The sequence below is a fragment of the Chiroxiphia lanceolata genome, chromosome 3, assembly GCF_009829145.1.
Source record: "Chiroxiphia lanceolata isolate bChiLan1 chromosome 3, bChiLan1.pri, whole genome shotgun sequence".
NCBI lineage: Eukaryota > Metazoa > Chordata > Aves > Passeriformes > Pipridae > Chiroxiphia > Chiroxiphia lanceolata.
In genome coordinates this window covers 89,714,536-89,729,030 of record NC_045639.1, presented here as the reverse complement: position 1 = coordinate 89,729,030, position 14,495 = coordinate 89,714,536, and the positions used below count along the sequence as shown (strand labels likewise).

General features: G+C 35.7%; 1 protein-coding gene across 1 annotated transcript in view; it reads right to left on the bottom strand.

The window, feature by feature from the left end:
- EYS (eyes shut homolog) overlaps positions 1–14,495 on the bottom strand; it is an 852,398-nt gene that overhangs the window by 413,724 nt on the left and 424,179 nt on the right. Inside the window, exons 27-28 of the mRNA XM_032683211.1 lie at positions 10,760–10,931; positions 10,159–10,237 (exon numbers count right to left, since the gene is read on the bottom strand). Of these exons, the coding sequence (XP_032539102.1) occupies positions 10,159–10,237; positions 10,760–10,931 (251 nt within the window). The remainder of the gene's footprint in view (positions 1–10,158; positions 10,238–10,759; positions 10,932–14,495) is intronic.

Sequence of the window (14,495 nt, the reverse complement as noted above, 5' to 3'; positions counted from 1 at the left end):
TTTAGGAAAGAAAACACACCTATCACTTTCCAGTATATTTTGATGTGCTGCAGTTAAAAGTTAAACATTAGACCTACAAAAAACTAAAGTACACTGTTACCAGAGAAGTGCTGGTCTGCATTGCTCTTAATTCAAGGAAATTGTTTCAGTTCACAGAGACAACTATGTTAAAAATGCCACAAATAAATTTATAACAAAGTTGATGAGCTCCCACACTACCACCAAATGCTGTAGTTTGTAGTCTAAGGAACAAGAACATGAGACGACAAACTAAAGTTGCAACACAGTTGTTACCGAGTCCTGCCTATTTTACATCCTGCCAGAGACTGATTTTACAGCTTGACAGCTGGGAGTAGTTGGCTTTACAGAAAATTCCCAGCTACCCTGACTCTCTGAAGATAAGCTCACCTAAACACCAATGCTATTTCTATTTTGTCTTTCTTTATATAATGGGAGATTGAATCTTAACTATGACCTCTAACCAGACAGTTGCCAAATAAGAGCAACAATTGCAGGAACTCACAGTCCTAGAAATATTGTCTCTCTTCTCCAGTACAGTAGGAGCAAAATATTTTATTGGTTACCTCTGATGCTCAGTTCCCAACCTAATGAGAAATCTTTTAATCTTTTCTCACCTAGAAGTGATCTGATCAGTTATTCAAAGGAAAACTGCCTTCAAATAACTAAGGAAAATGAAAATTACAAAAATAGTATTCACAAAGATGAGTCATTTTAGTTCTTCCAAAATGCAAATTTGTTGATATATAGGAGTATCACAATTGATGATTGGGTGGGCATCTGGCAGCTAGATAAAGCGAACTCACCACACCTGGGTATTCATAGGGCGTAAAACTTTCTCTCTGGCCTATCAGAGCAAGTAACCTGTTCAAACAGAGATGTATTTCCTAGGTTTTCTTGCAGCCATCATTGCCCTCCATCTTTTCCCTTCCTGTTTTCTAGTTTGTTCCACCCAAAAGCAGCTTCAGTCAAACCAGGGCTACTGCCACCCATACACAAGGAAAGAGAAGGACAGAAGAACTGCTTCTAAGGCTTAATCTTGTCAGGTTCTTCCTCTTCTAGAGGGGTTTGTTTGTTCCACTGTCACAAAAAGAAAAAAAAAAGGTGCCCCTTATTAAATTTAATTGGGGTTCTCTGCTTATTGCTTGCCCATCATTACAACTGTAGATGGTGCCCAGTACTCACGCTATACAGTATACCAATGTTCACCTTCGCAGCTCATATTTTATAATGCAGACAGCTTCAATAATCTCCCGTGTAAAGAAATTAAATGATTTAACAAAAAAGAAACGACACAATTGTAATCATTTGTATAGAGTTTTTATCAACTCTTCACCACTCTGACACACTTTGTTCTCAGACAAATATCTTTTGAGTTTTCTCATATCTCATCTCCTAACAGTAAAGCAGCATGGGTCCCTTTCAGTAGGCATTTTTTATTCTGAGTTTGGTTTTCTTTCTGTGAAGCATACACTTTTCTTGATTTGAGCTAACAAGGAATCCTTTGAGTTTATGTATTGTTAACAGGCAATGACCTTGGAAAAGATTTAAAAATTATAATGGACAAGCTATCAACATGAACTCCCATTGCAATGCTATGGAAAAAATTGCTAATGCTACCCTTAAGTCTTCAGGGAGGGGAACTATGACTTACACTTAGACAGGTAATTATTTCTCTTTTTATGGTTAGGGGAAACTGAAACATTGTGCCAAGTTCTAGGATCTGTTTATTGCAAAGGATGTCAAAAAATGTAGCCTATAACATGATTTAGGTACTAGCTAGAATACTTTACAGTAAGTAAAATCTAAGAAAAATAACACTTAACAGAATTTTTATGACAGAATTTTTTTTCAAAAGCATTACATCATGTATTTAATTTTCACATGATACCACTGAAAACATAAATAACATATACAGGTTAAAATTATTAGACAAATTCATAGAGTACAGATCTGTTTCTAACTATTAAAAGAAATAATCAGTGTGAGTTCTTTGCTATAAGAAGTTCCATAACTCTTGATGGCTGTATGAGTGTTCCTAGGTTTAGGTTATCACCAAAAAAAATGGAGAGAGGGAGAGATAATGGCAGTGAACAGATACTTTCACAAGAATATTACATATTGAGTATTTAACTCCTGGAGAAAGTCAGTACAAAAATGACCACTTGATTCCCCAAATCCAGATATATCCAGTAAGAGATAAGTTCCAACTTTACTACAGGGAGTCAGTCACTGTAAAACTGTCAAAAGATTTCCAACCCCTTATGTTTTAAAATAAAGAGTTGATGTGTCTCTAAAAGATATCCTTTAGGCAAATAAATACAAGTATTAACTTCCATGGAGCTGTAAATGAATGCAATATACAGACTTCTGACAGGAGATCAGAATGATCATTTTATGGCTTTATTTTTAGTAAATTATTTTTTACAGTACATATAAGCCCTTATTGATTTTCTTATCATAGCAAATCAATTTAAAAATTGCTTTGGTAAAGGTAAAAAAGCGAAAGAATATTGAGATTTCTAGGTATGCAGCTCTTTTAAGGGTAGATTTCCTTAAGAATCCTTAGTTCAAACAATGCTATACAAGATCCACTACATTTATTAAAGCACAATAATTTATTATTTCTTCTCTGTATGTCCTGTTCTCTGAATGTCATGGTGTAGTAAATCTTGTTAGTACTAGGAAGAAAATGACTGTCTATTAGAGTCCACCTGGCATGGCACAGTTCACTGGTTCTGCTAGCAGGGAATTGTTCTGAAATCTGGACTCTAGCAAGTGACCTAGAAAAGCATAGCACTTTGCTCAAGGCATACTGTTCCCTTCTCCAAATGTGTGGGTCCATACTGACATCTGTCTTTGGAAGTGAGGTTATTCTGCCTAAGAAAGCCCAACTTTCTACATGTCTTATTATATCATCTCCAAAGTCACAATTCATCGCTTGAAACAATTATAAGGGAACACATTTTAGCAAATTAATAACAAAAGTGAAAATCCATTATTTTTCCAAATAATGTGTAAGTTCAACACTGTTTCTTAAAACAAAATCTAGAAGTGTATTTTAGAAGTTAGTGGGGTTTTTTATCTTTTTCTACAGAAAAGACTATTTTTCATTAGTCCTTCTTGGAAATGCTGATTAGAAATTGAAAATGATTTCTAACAATACTTTGAAATTTATTTCTATAGAAGAAATTTAAGGCAAAAAAAATTGTAATGATACAGATATTTTTATTTAAGTGAAGTTTTGTTTTGTATCAAAAAGGTAATTATAAAGTGGACTAATTCTCAACATAAATAACTCATGCTAATCCACTGTGAGGAAATGGCAGGGGGCAAGGAATCTATCAGGAATACACTTAAGCTTTATACAGATTTGTCTTTAAAATACTTGTATATGGTGCATTATTAAGTCTAATTTCCTGTAAATACCGATTGCGTAAAGTCCAAAGTGCCATTTGCTGCTTGATTTCTTTGTACCAAACTATGAAGTGATTAACTGTAGGGGAAGACTTGAAGCAGGAAAAGGTAGTGGCCTTAAACACCACTTAAGGAAGTGAAAGGGAGCATCCTGATATTTGTGAGAAAACTGGATCCTAGGGGAAAGTCACTGCCTTGTAGAAAGTAGAACCAAACAGAGATTTAAAACTTGAATTTGATGGAGTTGAAAAGAAAGAGATAAGAAAAGAATTCAAATATATATATTGCAGCACAAAAGAAAGATGCCTTAAAGAGTCCTGTTTCCATTAATTTCCATTCATTTATCATGAGTGCAACCATCTGATATAATTACAGCTACTATTAAGACACTAAGTGGCCCAGATTTCCCTTGCTAAGTTTACAGTAGCACTTTAAACTCTGTGATTTGCTAGCTTATGGACTTTTCCATTCACATGGGAGTTTGAAGTGCATTCTTACTTTGGGTTAAATCTCAATAGTATTGATGCCATATAAAAGTACGAAATTTATATTAAGAGTTTGAGATGAATGCTCCAGATTATTTCCATTTTATGTTTAACAACACTATAAATAATTTGTATTTTTCTAATGAGTAAAATTATTGGACTATTTTTTCTATTTTTTTTTTTGGTTGATATAATCATGTATCCACATTGTTTAATTTTTAACTTTACAAAGCTTTTTGTTTTGGTAGATTAAATATATATACAATATCTTGAGCAATGAACTGGGAAAACTTGTGTCCGTATTTCAGAACATTGGTTTTATCCAACGTATTTCAATTCAAAAGAAGTTCAAAATGATAATAATATTTTGCATGGAAATTTTATACTATTAACACAAGGACAGGAGAAAAATAATTAAAATAAACCTAATATTTAGACAATCATACAGGGCAGGAACATACTGCATCAGACCAGTGTTCCATCTGGTCCAGTATTCTGCCTATAGTGGTAGTGCAGAGTAAGCCACTTAAACAAAATCATATGAACTTTGCCATTTTCTGCCATCTCTGTACCACACATCCTCCCAGCAAGCAGAACTGTCTAATCAGACATGATAAACTGTACTCCCCTGACAGGTTCATTTATCATTCATTTATGGACCTGTTGTCCTTGACTTGCCTAATTTTTCTGAACCTGCTTGGAGATCAGCTGCCTCCCCAGTCTTTTGGGACATTAAGTTCTAGGGATTCTCTGCTTCCTGTGAAAGAAAATAGTTTGATTTCTTCCAAATGTTCCTCTGCTTATTTTTATCATGTCCCTCCAATTATTTTATTACAGAATTTGGGGAAGAAGTTTTCCATTTAAGTTTATCTACCACTGCAATAGTTTTCTAAACCTTAATTACACTCCCTTCAGTTGACTCCTTTTCAGAGGGAATAGTTTCATCGATTTAAAATATCTCCTTACAAGGTTATTCAATTAATATAATATTTGTTACTCTCTGTAGCTTCTCTAACTCTACTACATGCTCCCTGTGATGCAAGGTCCAGAACTGTGCACAGTACCCAATATGTGAGCCCACCTGGGTTTTACGTAGAAGAGAAATCATTCCCTCTGTCTTGTGTCCTGTACTCTTCATAATCATGCCCAGAGTTAGTTTTTTTCCTATTCTACACTGTGATGTTGAGACAACGACTTCAGAGAACTGTCAGTGGTTGTTCAAAGTGTTCTTTCCTGAGTTGCAATTGACAATTGAATTCAGCTGTATGAGGCTTTTTCCTTCTAGAACTTTTCTTTACACTGAAGCTTATCTGAAACCTCTTCACTCTTCCCTTTTGTGAGGTCCTTCTGGCATTTCTCACTGGAAATGCAAAGGACTCACTGAGCTTCTCTTGCTATGGCCTTACCCCATCTGAGTGCCCATTTTACACTTTGACCATCAAGCAATGCCAACAATTCCCTACCTGACTTCTGGGTTTGATAGGTGTGAAGAGTTTTTTGCAAGTTAGAGTGGTCTTTACAAGGCATTTTCCAGTTTTTGTTTTAGCTTTTTGAATTTCCTGCTAACATTTGAATTAACATGTTTAAAGGACTTCTCTGTTATTTCCACATGGAAAAGCTTTCCATTTCTTAAAATGACAACTTTTTCCTGTGACAGACTTAAGTTTCCTTCTTAATCCAATCAGGAGCTTTGGACCACTTTGTGTTCTTCAGCTGTAGCACACATTTTACCTGGGCTTTTAACATTATTTGTTTAATAACCCTTAATATGCTTGTTAGTTTCTTCTGGTTCTCACTTTTACATAGTTCCTTTTCCTGAAATTGAATATAATAATTTCACAGTCCCAGTTTTTAGGATAGTCTCTGTTGCTAGAACACCCTTGATGCAAGAGCATACTATGATATCAGTTGATAGGATTTTCTAACATAAGGGATCAGAAATATGACTGTCAGCGGAATGTTCTCAGAGAGCTTAGCACTTTGGAAGTGAAATTCCTCTGCAACATTCTTGTAGGTCTTATTCATTTCTCTTCATCTCTAATTTATCTTTTTAACTACTTTCTATTTAAAAGTGTTCAATTCAGTCACTCTTCCTTAAAATAAACTTGAATCTCAAGGCCTGGAGGTCCCTGAAGTGTTACAGACACTGAAATTTTCCCAAGGGTCTGTAATCACAGATGCTGTACTTTGCAGAATAAAGTGGGTATCTCCCTCTCCTCCTGCTGTTAGATTTACCTATCTGCATCTTGAGCATAAGCCACATTAATTTTTTGAAGTTTATATTAGTTTAGCTTCTTTCAAGAAACTACTTACCTTGCTCAACACTCCTTGAACTGGTTAGCAATAGGTAAAAATACTCGAGTGTAGAGAAATCCCACAGAGGTACAAACAAGCATCCAGCTCATCTGAGGCTCTTAATACATACACTGATGTTTGTTATACAAATATATGCTACATCTATACAGAGAGAATTCTGGGGAGGAGATACCACTTTCTGGCTTACTTAAAAATAGTCCATGAAGACCCAGTGAGTGAAGTTTAGACTCACTAAGGAAATGCAGATGTCCAATTCAAAATCAGCTGAACAGCTCTGCAGATTGCTCTGAATATTCACCACGTTTTCATTGACTGTAATAAGTGCACAGACAGCTAGCTTTCACAAAGACATCTCAAGTTAGGTAAGATGAATCCTACTGTTCTTCCGAATCAAATCACAGATAATTATATCGCTGTCACGTCTCATGTCTTCTGTGCAATCTGGCCAGTTCTGATGAATAATTGCTTATTTGCTTAGAGTAGCACCATATTGTTCTCTGCCTTTGTATAAGCTGTGGTGCCTTTGTGTTGAAAATTGGTTGATTTTCCTGATTTCCCCCCTAATCCTATCTTTTATGAAAATAGAGAGAAAAGATCAGTAAAACCAGATAAAACTCTAGGACCGTCTGATTACAGCTTTCTATTAGATACAAGTAGAAGCACCAACAAGTTAAATATCCTCCTGTGTAAAGACTCAAAATGCTTTTTGCTCCCTTTTTGACAGGATGAGATGGCCTTAACTGAGCATGCAAGAAGAACAATTATCAATGATGCTTATCAGTCATAGCAAAGAAAAAATCACCCAAAAAAGTTTCTATTTCTAACCATAATTGCTATTACTGCACATATTGGGAATCCATCTGAGAGAAAAGATCAATTTTCAGTTATGTACATTCATTTTACCCTTTCAAAAATATGGTAATGTCAAAGGAAATCATGTGTATTGAAATTGATTCATATAGAGCATATATTTTTTGTTGCTTTTTCTTGAGTGAATTCTGTAAATGAAAAAGCAATGAAAAATGTAGAAGATAGGAAAGTTTCAATATCCACATTCCATATTAGATATGAAAAAGTTATAGGCTATAATTATAAAGTGCTTATTTTTTTCCTAAAAGTATTAGACAACCTGAGAAAGTTTTGAAGTGTATTTTCTTGCAAACTCTATTGCAGCATAGGTAAAGCTGAAAAAATCCAGGAGAAAAAAGTAGAAAAAAATAAATCCAGGTATGTCTAGGGAAATACATACACACACACAAATATATTTAATTTTTAAATTGGTTCTTTGAATCACCTTAGTTGCTGACCTTGCCTGACTCTGCCATGACCACCCAGCCATTTTCTCCCTCCTCCTATATGACAAGGAAAGAAAATAAGGTGCCAAAGCTCCTAGACTGATAAGGATAGAGAGATCACTTACCATTTACTGTCACAGGCAAAACAGACTTGACTTGGGTTAAATAATAATTTAAGTTATTGTAACTAGAAATAGATTTTGAGACAGTGAGAAGCAGAAACAAAACCTAAAACTACACCTCACTTCTTCCCAGGCTCAACTTCACGTCTCTATTTCAAAGTTTTCTGCCTCCTCATTTTACCCTGAGAAGTGCAGACAGAGCTGGAAAGGGGGGTTGTTGTTTGCACCAGCTCTTCTCAGCTAATCCTTCCTTCTCATAGTATTCCCCTGCTTCAGTGTGGGTCCTCTTCCTGTGATGTAGGGTAAGATTGCTCCTGCATAGGCTCCTCTCCGTGGGTCATGGTTTCTTCCTAGACCCTACTGCTGTGTGGGCACTTAATGGGCTGCAGTTCTTTCAGGGCATGTCCACATGTTGCAGTATGGAGTCTTCCATGGGATTCAGTGCAGATGTCTCCTCTGGCATGGTCATCTCCATGGACTACTGGCAAATACCTGCTCCACCATCATTTTCTCCAGGGGCTACAGCTCCTACAGCTCCTCTCTGTTGCAATGTCCAGAGCATCTCTTAGCTCTCCTACTTCAATGACCTTTGATACCGCTAAGGTCTCCTCTCTCTGCTGGGCAGTTTTCTACTCTTTCTTAAATATGTTTCTACAAATGTACCACCATCTTGAGTGAGTGGCTCATCTGTACCCTGCAGGACGTTGGTTGGAGCTGACTCAAATGGGTTGTTTCCAGCACAGGAAACATGGACCGTTATCACAGAGGCCACTCCTGCAGCCCCCCTTCTAAACAAAACCTTGGCACCTACACACAATGAATTTGCATAGCTGTTGTTACAAAGAAATGTACCTTCAAGTGAAGAATACATATATATATATTTATATGGATTAAGTTATGACTGTATTTCAAAATAAAGGAAGTGGCTGAATTTAATCTAGAATAAAACAATTACAGAGCATAAGCCTGCCATGATTTTCAAGATATACAGACCCTTACATAGTCAACCTAGCTGATCACTGTAAGAGTTGCATAGGCATGATATATGTCTGAGTAGGATGAATGCAGTGTTAGAGTCTTTAAAATATGATATTTGCAGCATAGTCTAATCTGGGAATCACACTGCATGCAAATAGAATGACTGTCAAAAGATGAAGCCATCACTCTGACAGACTTATCTGTCAAAGGTATATGTATATTGTTTCATAATTCCTATGAATTTCTAATCTATGCATTTTCAAACACCTAAGTTTGAAATATGGTTATTTTTTGAATATAATTTTATGAAGTTGTCTACAGGTCATTTAATCTCTCATTCTCTTAAAATGGAGAAAAGTGTAAATCACGGATGTTGCTAGAGAAAATATTACCCAAGAGTATTCTGTATTAGCATTGGCAACAGCTGATAATCATACAGATTTGCAATATCATATCATGATGCACACTCTGTAGAGCTGAATTACTTATTTTCTGACTTTTTCTTTCTGTAAAGGGAGTTGGAAACTAATATTTCAGCTAGATTTATTCCCTGTGTGAGACTTTCATGCATTTTCAATGGAAGAATTATAGACCATACTTTCTTTATATAATATGAGATATTTTTAGTTATCTAGTACTTTAAGCTGTAAATAAAAAATTATGAAAGGTACCTGCATTCATACACAAGCTAAAAAGAAGCTCGTATAACATTTTGGAATGTTTTTTGACGATTCAGAAGCACAATATTAGAAACCAGATAGCCCACATGGGAGGCAGATCTCATGCCAGACTTTCTCATGAGACCAAATACATTTAAAAGGATCATATCCCAAGACTGATCAAACTCTGTTTGACAAAAAAATCTGAAAAAGTCTAAATCAGTTCAATACTTTCTGCAAAGTGTGGTCAATATTGTAAGGACTATTCAGTGTTCTGCCAGATGTAGTCACCTTCTACAAGTTTGCATGACACAGCACAGACTTGGATATATGGATGCCTTCTTGTCCACATGTTAACACAAAATTATTAATGAACTTCAGAGGAGAAAGCGGGCAATATATTTAGTACACCATGGTTTTGTATCATAGAATTCTATAGTTGCCTGGATTTTGAAATTTTAAGACAAGTCATGGCAACTTTCATTGTAGAACGTTGCACTTTGATGTTCATTATTCAAATATACATCTAAGCTACATCAAGTGGGACTCACAGTGCAAACTAGGTAATTACCCTATCTATCCCAAACTCATGGAAAAATGATTTTCAGGTAATGTTGGCTTAGCTTGCTGTGGCTTTTCAGATTTATCATTCACACTGCACATTTAGACTTCTTTAGACATTTTATCAATGATCTTTTCTAATGCAGTGTCATATTAACAACAAATAATGAGCTTTTCAGAATGGATTTTAAAAAATTGAATTTCTGTCATGCATTTTCAATAAACTGACTTCAGAGGACAACTAAATAAGTTTCAAGTGACATATTACCCTTTCTCCTATAATTTAAAAAAAAAAATTAAGACATACATTAATATTTATCTCACATCTTGAGCTGGTCCATCCTGCTTCACAAGAGCATTGGTACCCATCAATGAGATCTATGCATCTGAAATACAAAACAGAATTATTCAGATGAAGCTATGTAATTCCATATTCAGCACTAGTAGTAGCATTTCATAAATTTCAAAATAGTGGTCTGACGTAACTCACTGAAATCCATGGTAATTTAATTAGTTTTAGTAATGGATTTAAAATGTGTGTATTATGGATGCTGAGGCATTTTGTAAGGATACTGATTGTTATATTAAAAGACATCTTCCCATTTCAACCTGTTGGCTTGTAACAGCTAAAGATTTACTTTTAAGTATATTAAACTAATTAATCCACGTATACTGAATACTGTTTTATGCTAATGAACAAAAATGAAAGAGAAACTGAGATAATGTAACAGTATATTACATTAGCTTAAGTAGGCAACATCTGTCATCTTTAAGTGTGCTTGTACTCTTACTTTATGGAAGAACATAATTAAAAGTATGTTTATCAACCTTCCCATATCATTGAATCTTAAATATTGCTAGTTAGGTGCATTACTTGGAGATAATAATAGTTAAATAAAAATAGGCACCTTCCATGAAGACAAGGATCTGGCAAGCATTCATTAACATTTATCTCACAGTTTTGTCCAGTGAAACCTCTCTTACAGTGACATTTATAGGAACTGATGCCATCAATGCAACTTCCATTGTTGAGGCAAGGAGAAGACATACATTCATCTATATTTACTTCACATCTATCACCTGTTTAAAAAAAAAAACAGAAAATGCAACTAAGCTTTAAATTCTAAACTCAAACTAACCAAGTTTATTTATTTAATAATTCCAGAAAAATTGCTTTTATTTACATAGATTGTTCATATAGTTCAATATATTTACCAGTAAAGACTATCCAACTGTAATTACCTATAGGTTTAGATGCCAAAAAATTAGGGTTATATTGAAATATATAATGATAAATTATAAATATAAAATAATGACATCTGTAATTATGGTAGGGCGAGAAGGTTTTTAGGACCAGCTGGCAAGAAATGGAGAAATTGACATTTCAAGATTAACTTTATTACATTGTGATTATAAAGTTGAATAACACAGGTTTCCTCCAAAAGTAATATAGAACTAAAATGAGATGCGTCTTGGTGGTGATCTAACTGTAATATTTATTTTCTCAAAATGAAATTGAAATGCAGGGGCTTTTGATAAATGATGTAAGACATAAAATTCTTTGAAATGTTTTTGAAGACATTCACTATGAGAGATATGATGGTGCACTTTTATGCTTATAAGTGCGTGCCACAACTTCCATCAAAACTTCTCAAAATACTAATTGGCAAACAATGTGCACAGGTCTCTCTGTAAGCAGTTACAGCCCACTGCTTGGCAGACAGCTAAGCACCGCACAGCCAGTTATGCACCCCCACGACAGGATGGAGAAGAGAAACAAAAGGGAAAAGTGAGAAAATTCAGGGGCTGAGATGACAGTTTAATACGCAAAGCAAAAGCCATGAATGTAAGCAAAGTGAAACAAGGAATTTATTGTCTGCTTCCTATGGGCAGGCGGGTGTTCAGCCATCTCCAGGAAAGCTGGGCTCCATCATGTTAAGTAGTTACCTGGAAAATGAATGGTATTGCTGTGAACGTACCCCCACTTCCTCCTTCTTCCCCAGCTTTACATCCTGAGCATGAAGCCATATGGTACGGGCAGATCCAGTCCCTCTACTCAGCCCTAGTAAAGCCATATGGAGTACTGTATTCAGCTCTGGGCTTCTCAGTACAAGAGAGACATGGAGCTTCTGGAGCGGGTCCAGGAGAGGGCTATGAAGATGAAGAAGGGGCTGGAACATCTCTCTTATGAGGGCAGGCTGAGGCAGCTGGACATTTTCAGCCTTGAAAAGAGATGGTTGAGAGGGGACCTCATCAATGTATGTAAGTATCTGAAGGGAGGGTGTCAAGAGGATGGATCCAGGCTCTTCTCAGTGCCAAGCAATAGGACAAAAGGCAATGGGCAGAAACTGATGTACAGGAAGCTCCACCTGAATATGAAGAAGAACTTCTTTTCTGTGAGAGTGAGTGTACACTGGAACAGATTGCCCAGGGAGGTTATGGAGTCTCCCTCACTGGAGATATTCGAGAACCACCTGGGCACAGTCCTGTGTAACATGGTCTAGGATAACCCTGCTTGAGCAGGGAGGTTGGACCAGATGACCCACTGTGGTCCCTTCCAACTTTACCCATTCTGTGATTCTCTGTTTCCTCTTATATCTCTTATATCTTATAACTCTTATGTCAGTTTGGATCAGCTGTCTCGGCTGTATCTCATCCCAACTTCTTGTGCATCCCCAGCCGCCTCGCTGGTGGGGTGGAGTGAGGAGCAATAAAGCTCTTGACTCTGTGTAAGCGCTCTTCAGCAATAACTAAAACACTTATGTTTTATCAGCACTGTTTTCAGCACAAATCCAAGACACAGCTCCTTACTAGATATCATGGAGAAATTTAGCTCTAGCCAGCTCAAATCAGTATACTACTGATAATGCTATCACTATACTACTGATAATTCTACAGATTTTTGAGGTGTGTGGGCCAGCAGAGGCATGGATGAGAAAAAAAAGGAATGCTTAAGGCAAAATCAGCTTTTTACAGGAAGGAGTGAACAGCATTCCAGAGAAATGCTGGAACCTTTGTCTAGTCCATGTATAATTATACAACCAAATATCAAATTCTGGCATTCGCAATAAGTCTATTAGCATGCTACAAAAAGGTACTTTAAGATAATGGGAAATATTTTTATTTAGTGGAGATCAATAGTGTAATATTCACGTTAATATGAATGTTAGGTATATAAAAATATTTTGTACACTTAAGGAAATTGCTTTTTTCACAATATACTTTCAGCTTCCTAACTGAGCCAGAGAAAATAAAACATCCCCATTCCTTTTTGAAGTCTGTGGTGTCAGTCTCAGCAGCCCTAGAGCACTGTTGTCGTGCTCTAGCAGAAAGTGCACACAGGAGATTGGACTTGGCGGGTACTCTAGAAAAATGAACTTAGAAGATCTGCTGTGCAATTCTATGTTTGATCAAATCTTGGTGCAGTGGCACGTGCACCATGCTAAGCTCTATATTGGTACAAATTAGAAGGCAGTTCTGAAACCTGTTTATCCCCTGTGGCATGCAAGGATTCAGTAAAGAGTTCTGCTCTTTCATGCTCCTTGGATCCTCTTTCTTGTTTAGTGTCACACTCTCAGGATCACTGGTGTCTTCTTTGATATCACTAAAAACAAGAACTTAAAAATTTCAGAAAAAGATGTTTTGTGAACATATTTTTTGTGAACAATATCTAAATTCAAGAAGAGAGAAGCCAAGTTCATCTGTTGTGCTATAGCAGATCTAACTATCAAAGAGGCAATTCTCCTTGTAAGTCAGCATTAAGGCAAAAAGTTCTCAATCTTCTCTTATCAAGAAGTGCTTCAAAAACATTGCCAGGATGGTAATACTACAGAATAATGCACTTCAAATTCACTTTACTTTCAACGATGAAAATGATTACTTTTCTTGTATCTGAATGCTGAGGGCAGCTCTATAGCATTGTATTCTACAGCATTATAAAAAAGCAAGGACGTGTAATTAGATTCTCCCAAGTAAGACTGAATCTGTTGGAAAGAACTGGAATGTCTTTTAATGATATCTCCATATTCTACCCTTACTATGAAGGCAATATTAAGAGGAAAAATGGACCTTTAGTAAAAGTTTCAGACATGTAGAGAGTAAAAGTCCATTTTGTCATTCCTACCCTAAAAAGAATTTGTGAGATTTGTGGTGAATACAGATATAATTATTACAGTGATGATGGTACAATAGGTTTAAAGATGAAAATGAATACATATAACACAGAAAAATAGTTAAATTTAAAAAAAAGATTTTAAAAAGTAATTTTTAAGTATCAGTTCTAACAAAGAAAATAACTTCCTCAATATTAGGGTTTCAAACGTTCCTGCCAAAATGCACAAACTCAAAATATTTTTGATAATTTTTATAGAAAATAATCTACATTAGAATGCTAAAATTTCTTCTTTAAATTCAACATCCATATTCTAATATCCACTGAAAAAATCAGGCCAAATACATCCCTAACACTAATACCTAAGGATCACTAGATTATTCCATTCTGATATGAATAAACATTTTCATTTAAATTACTTCCAAGAGCAAAGTGTACTAAATTTGTAATATGATGCATTGTAGACACAAAAAGACTGGCAACTGGTTGTGACTGTAAACTAGACAGTCTGTCATTCTCTGCCAATATAACTG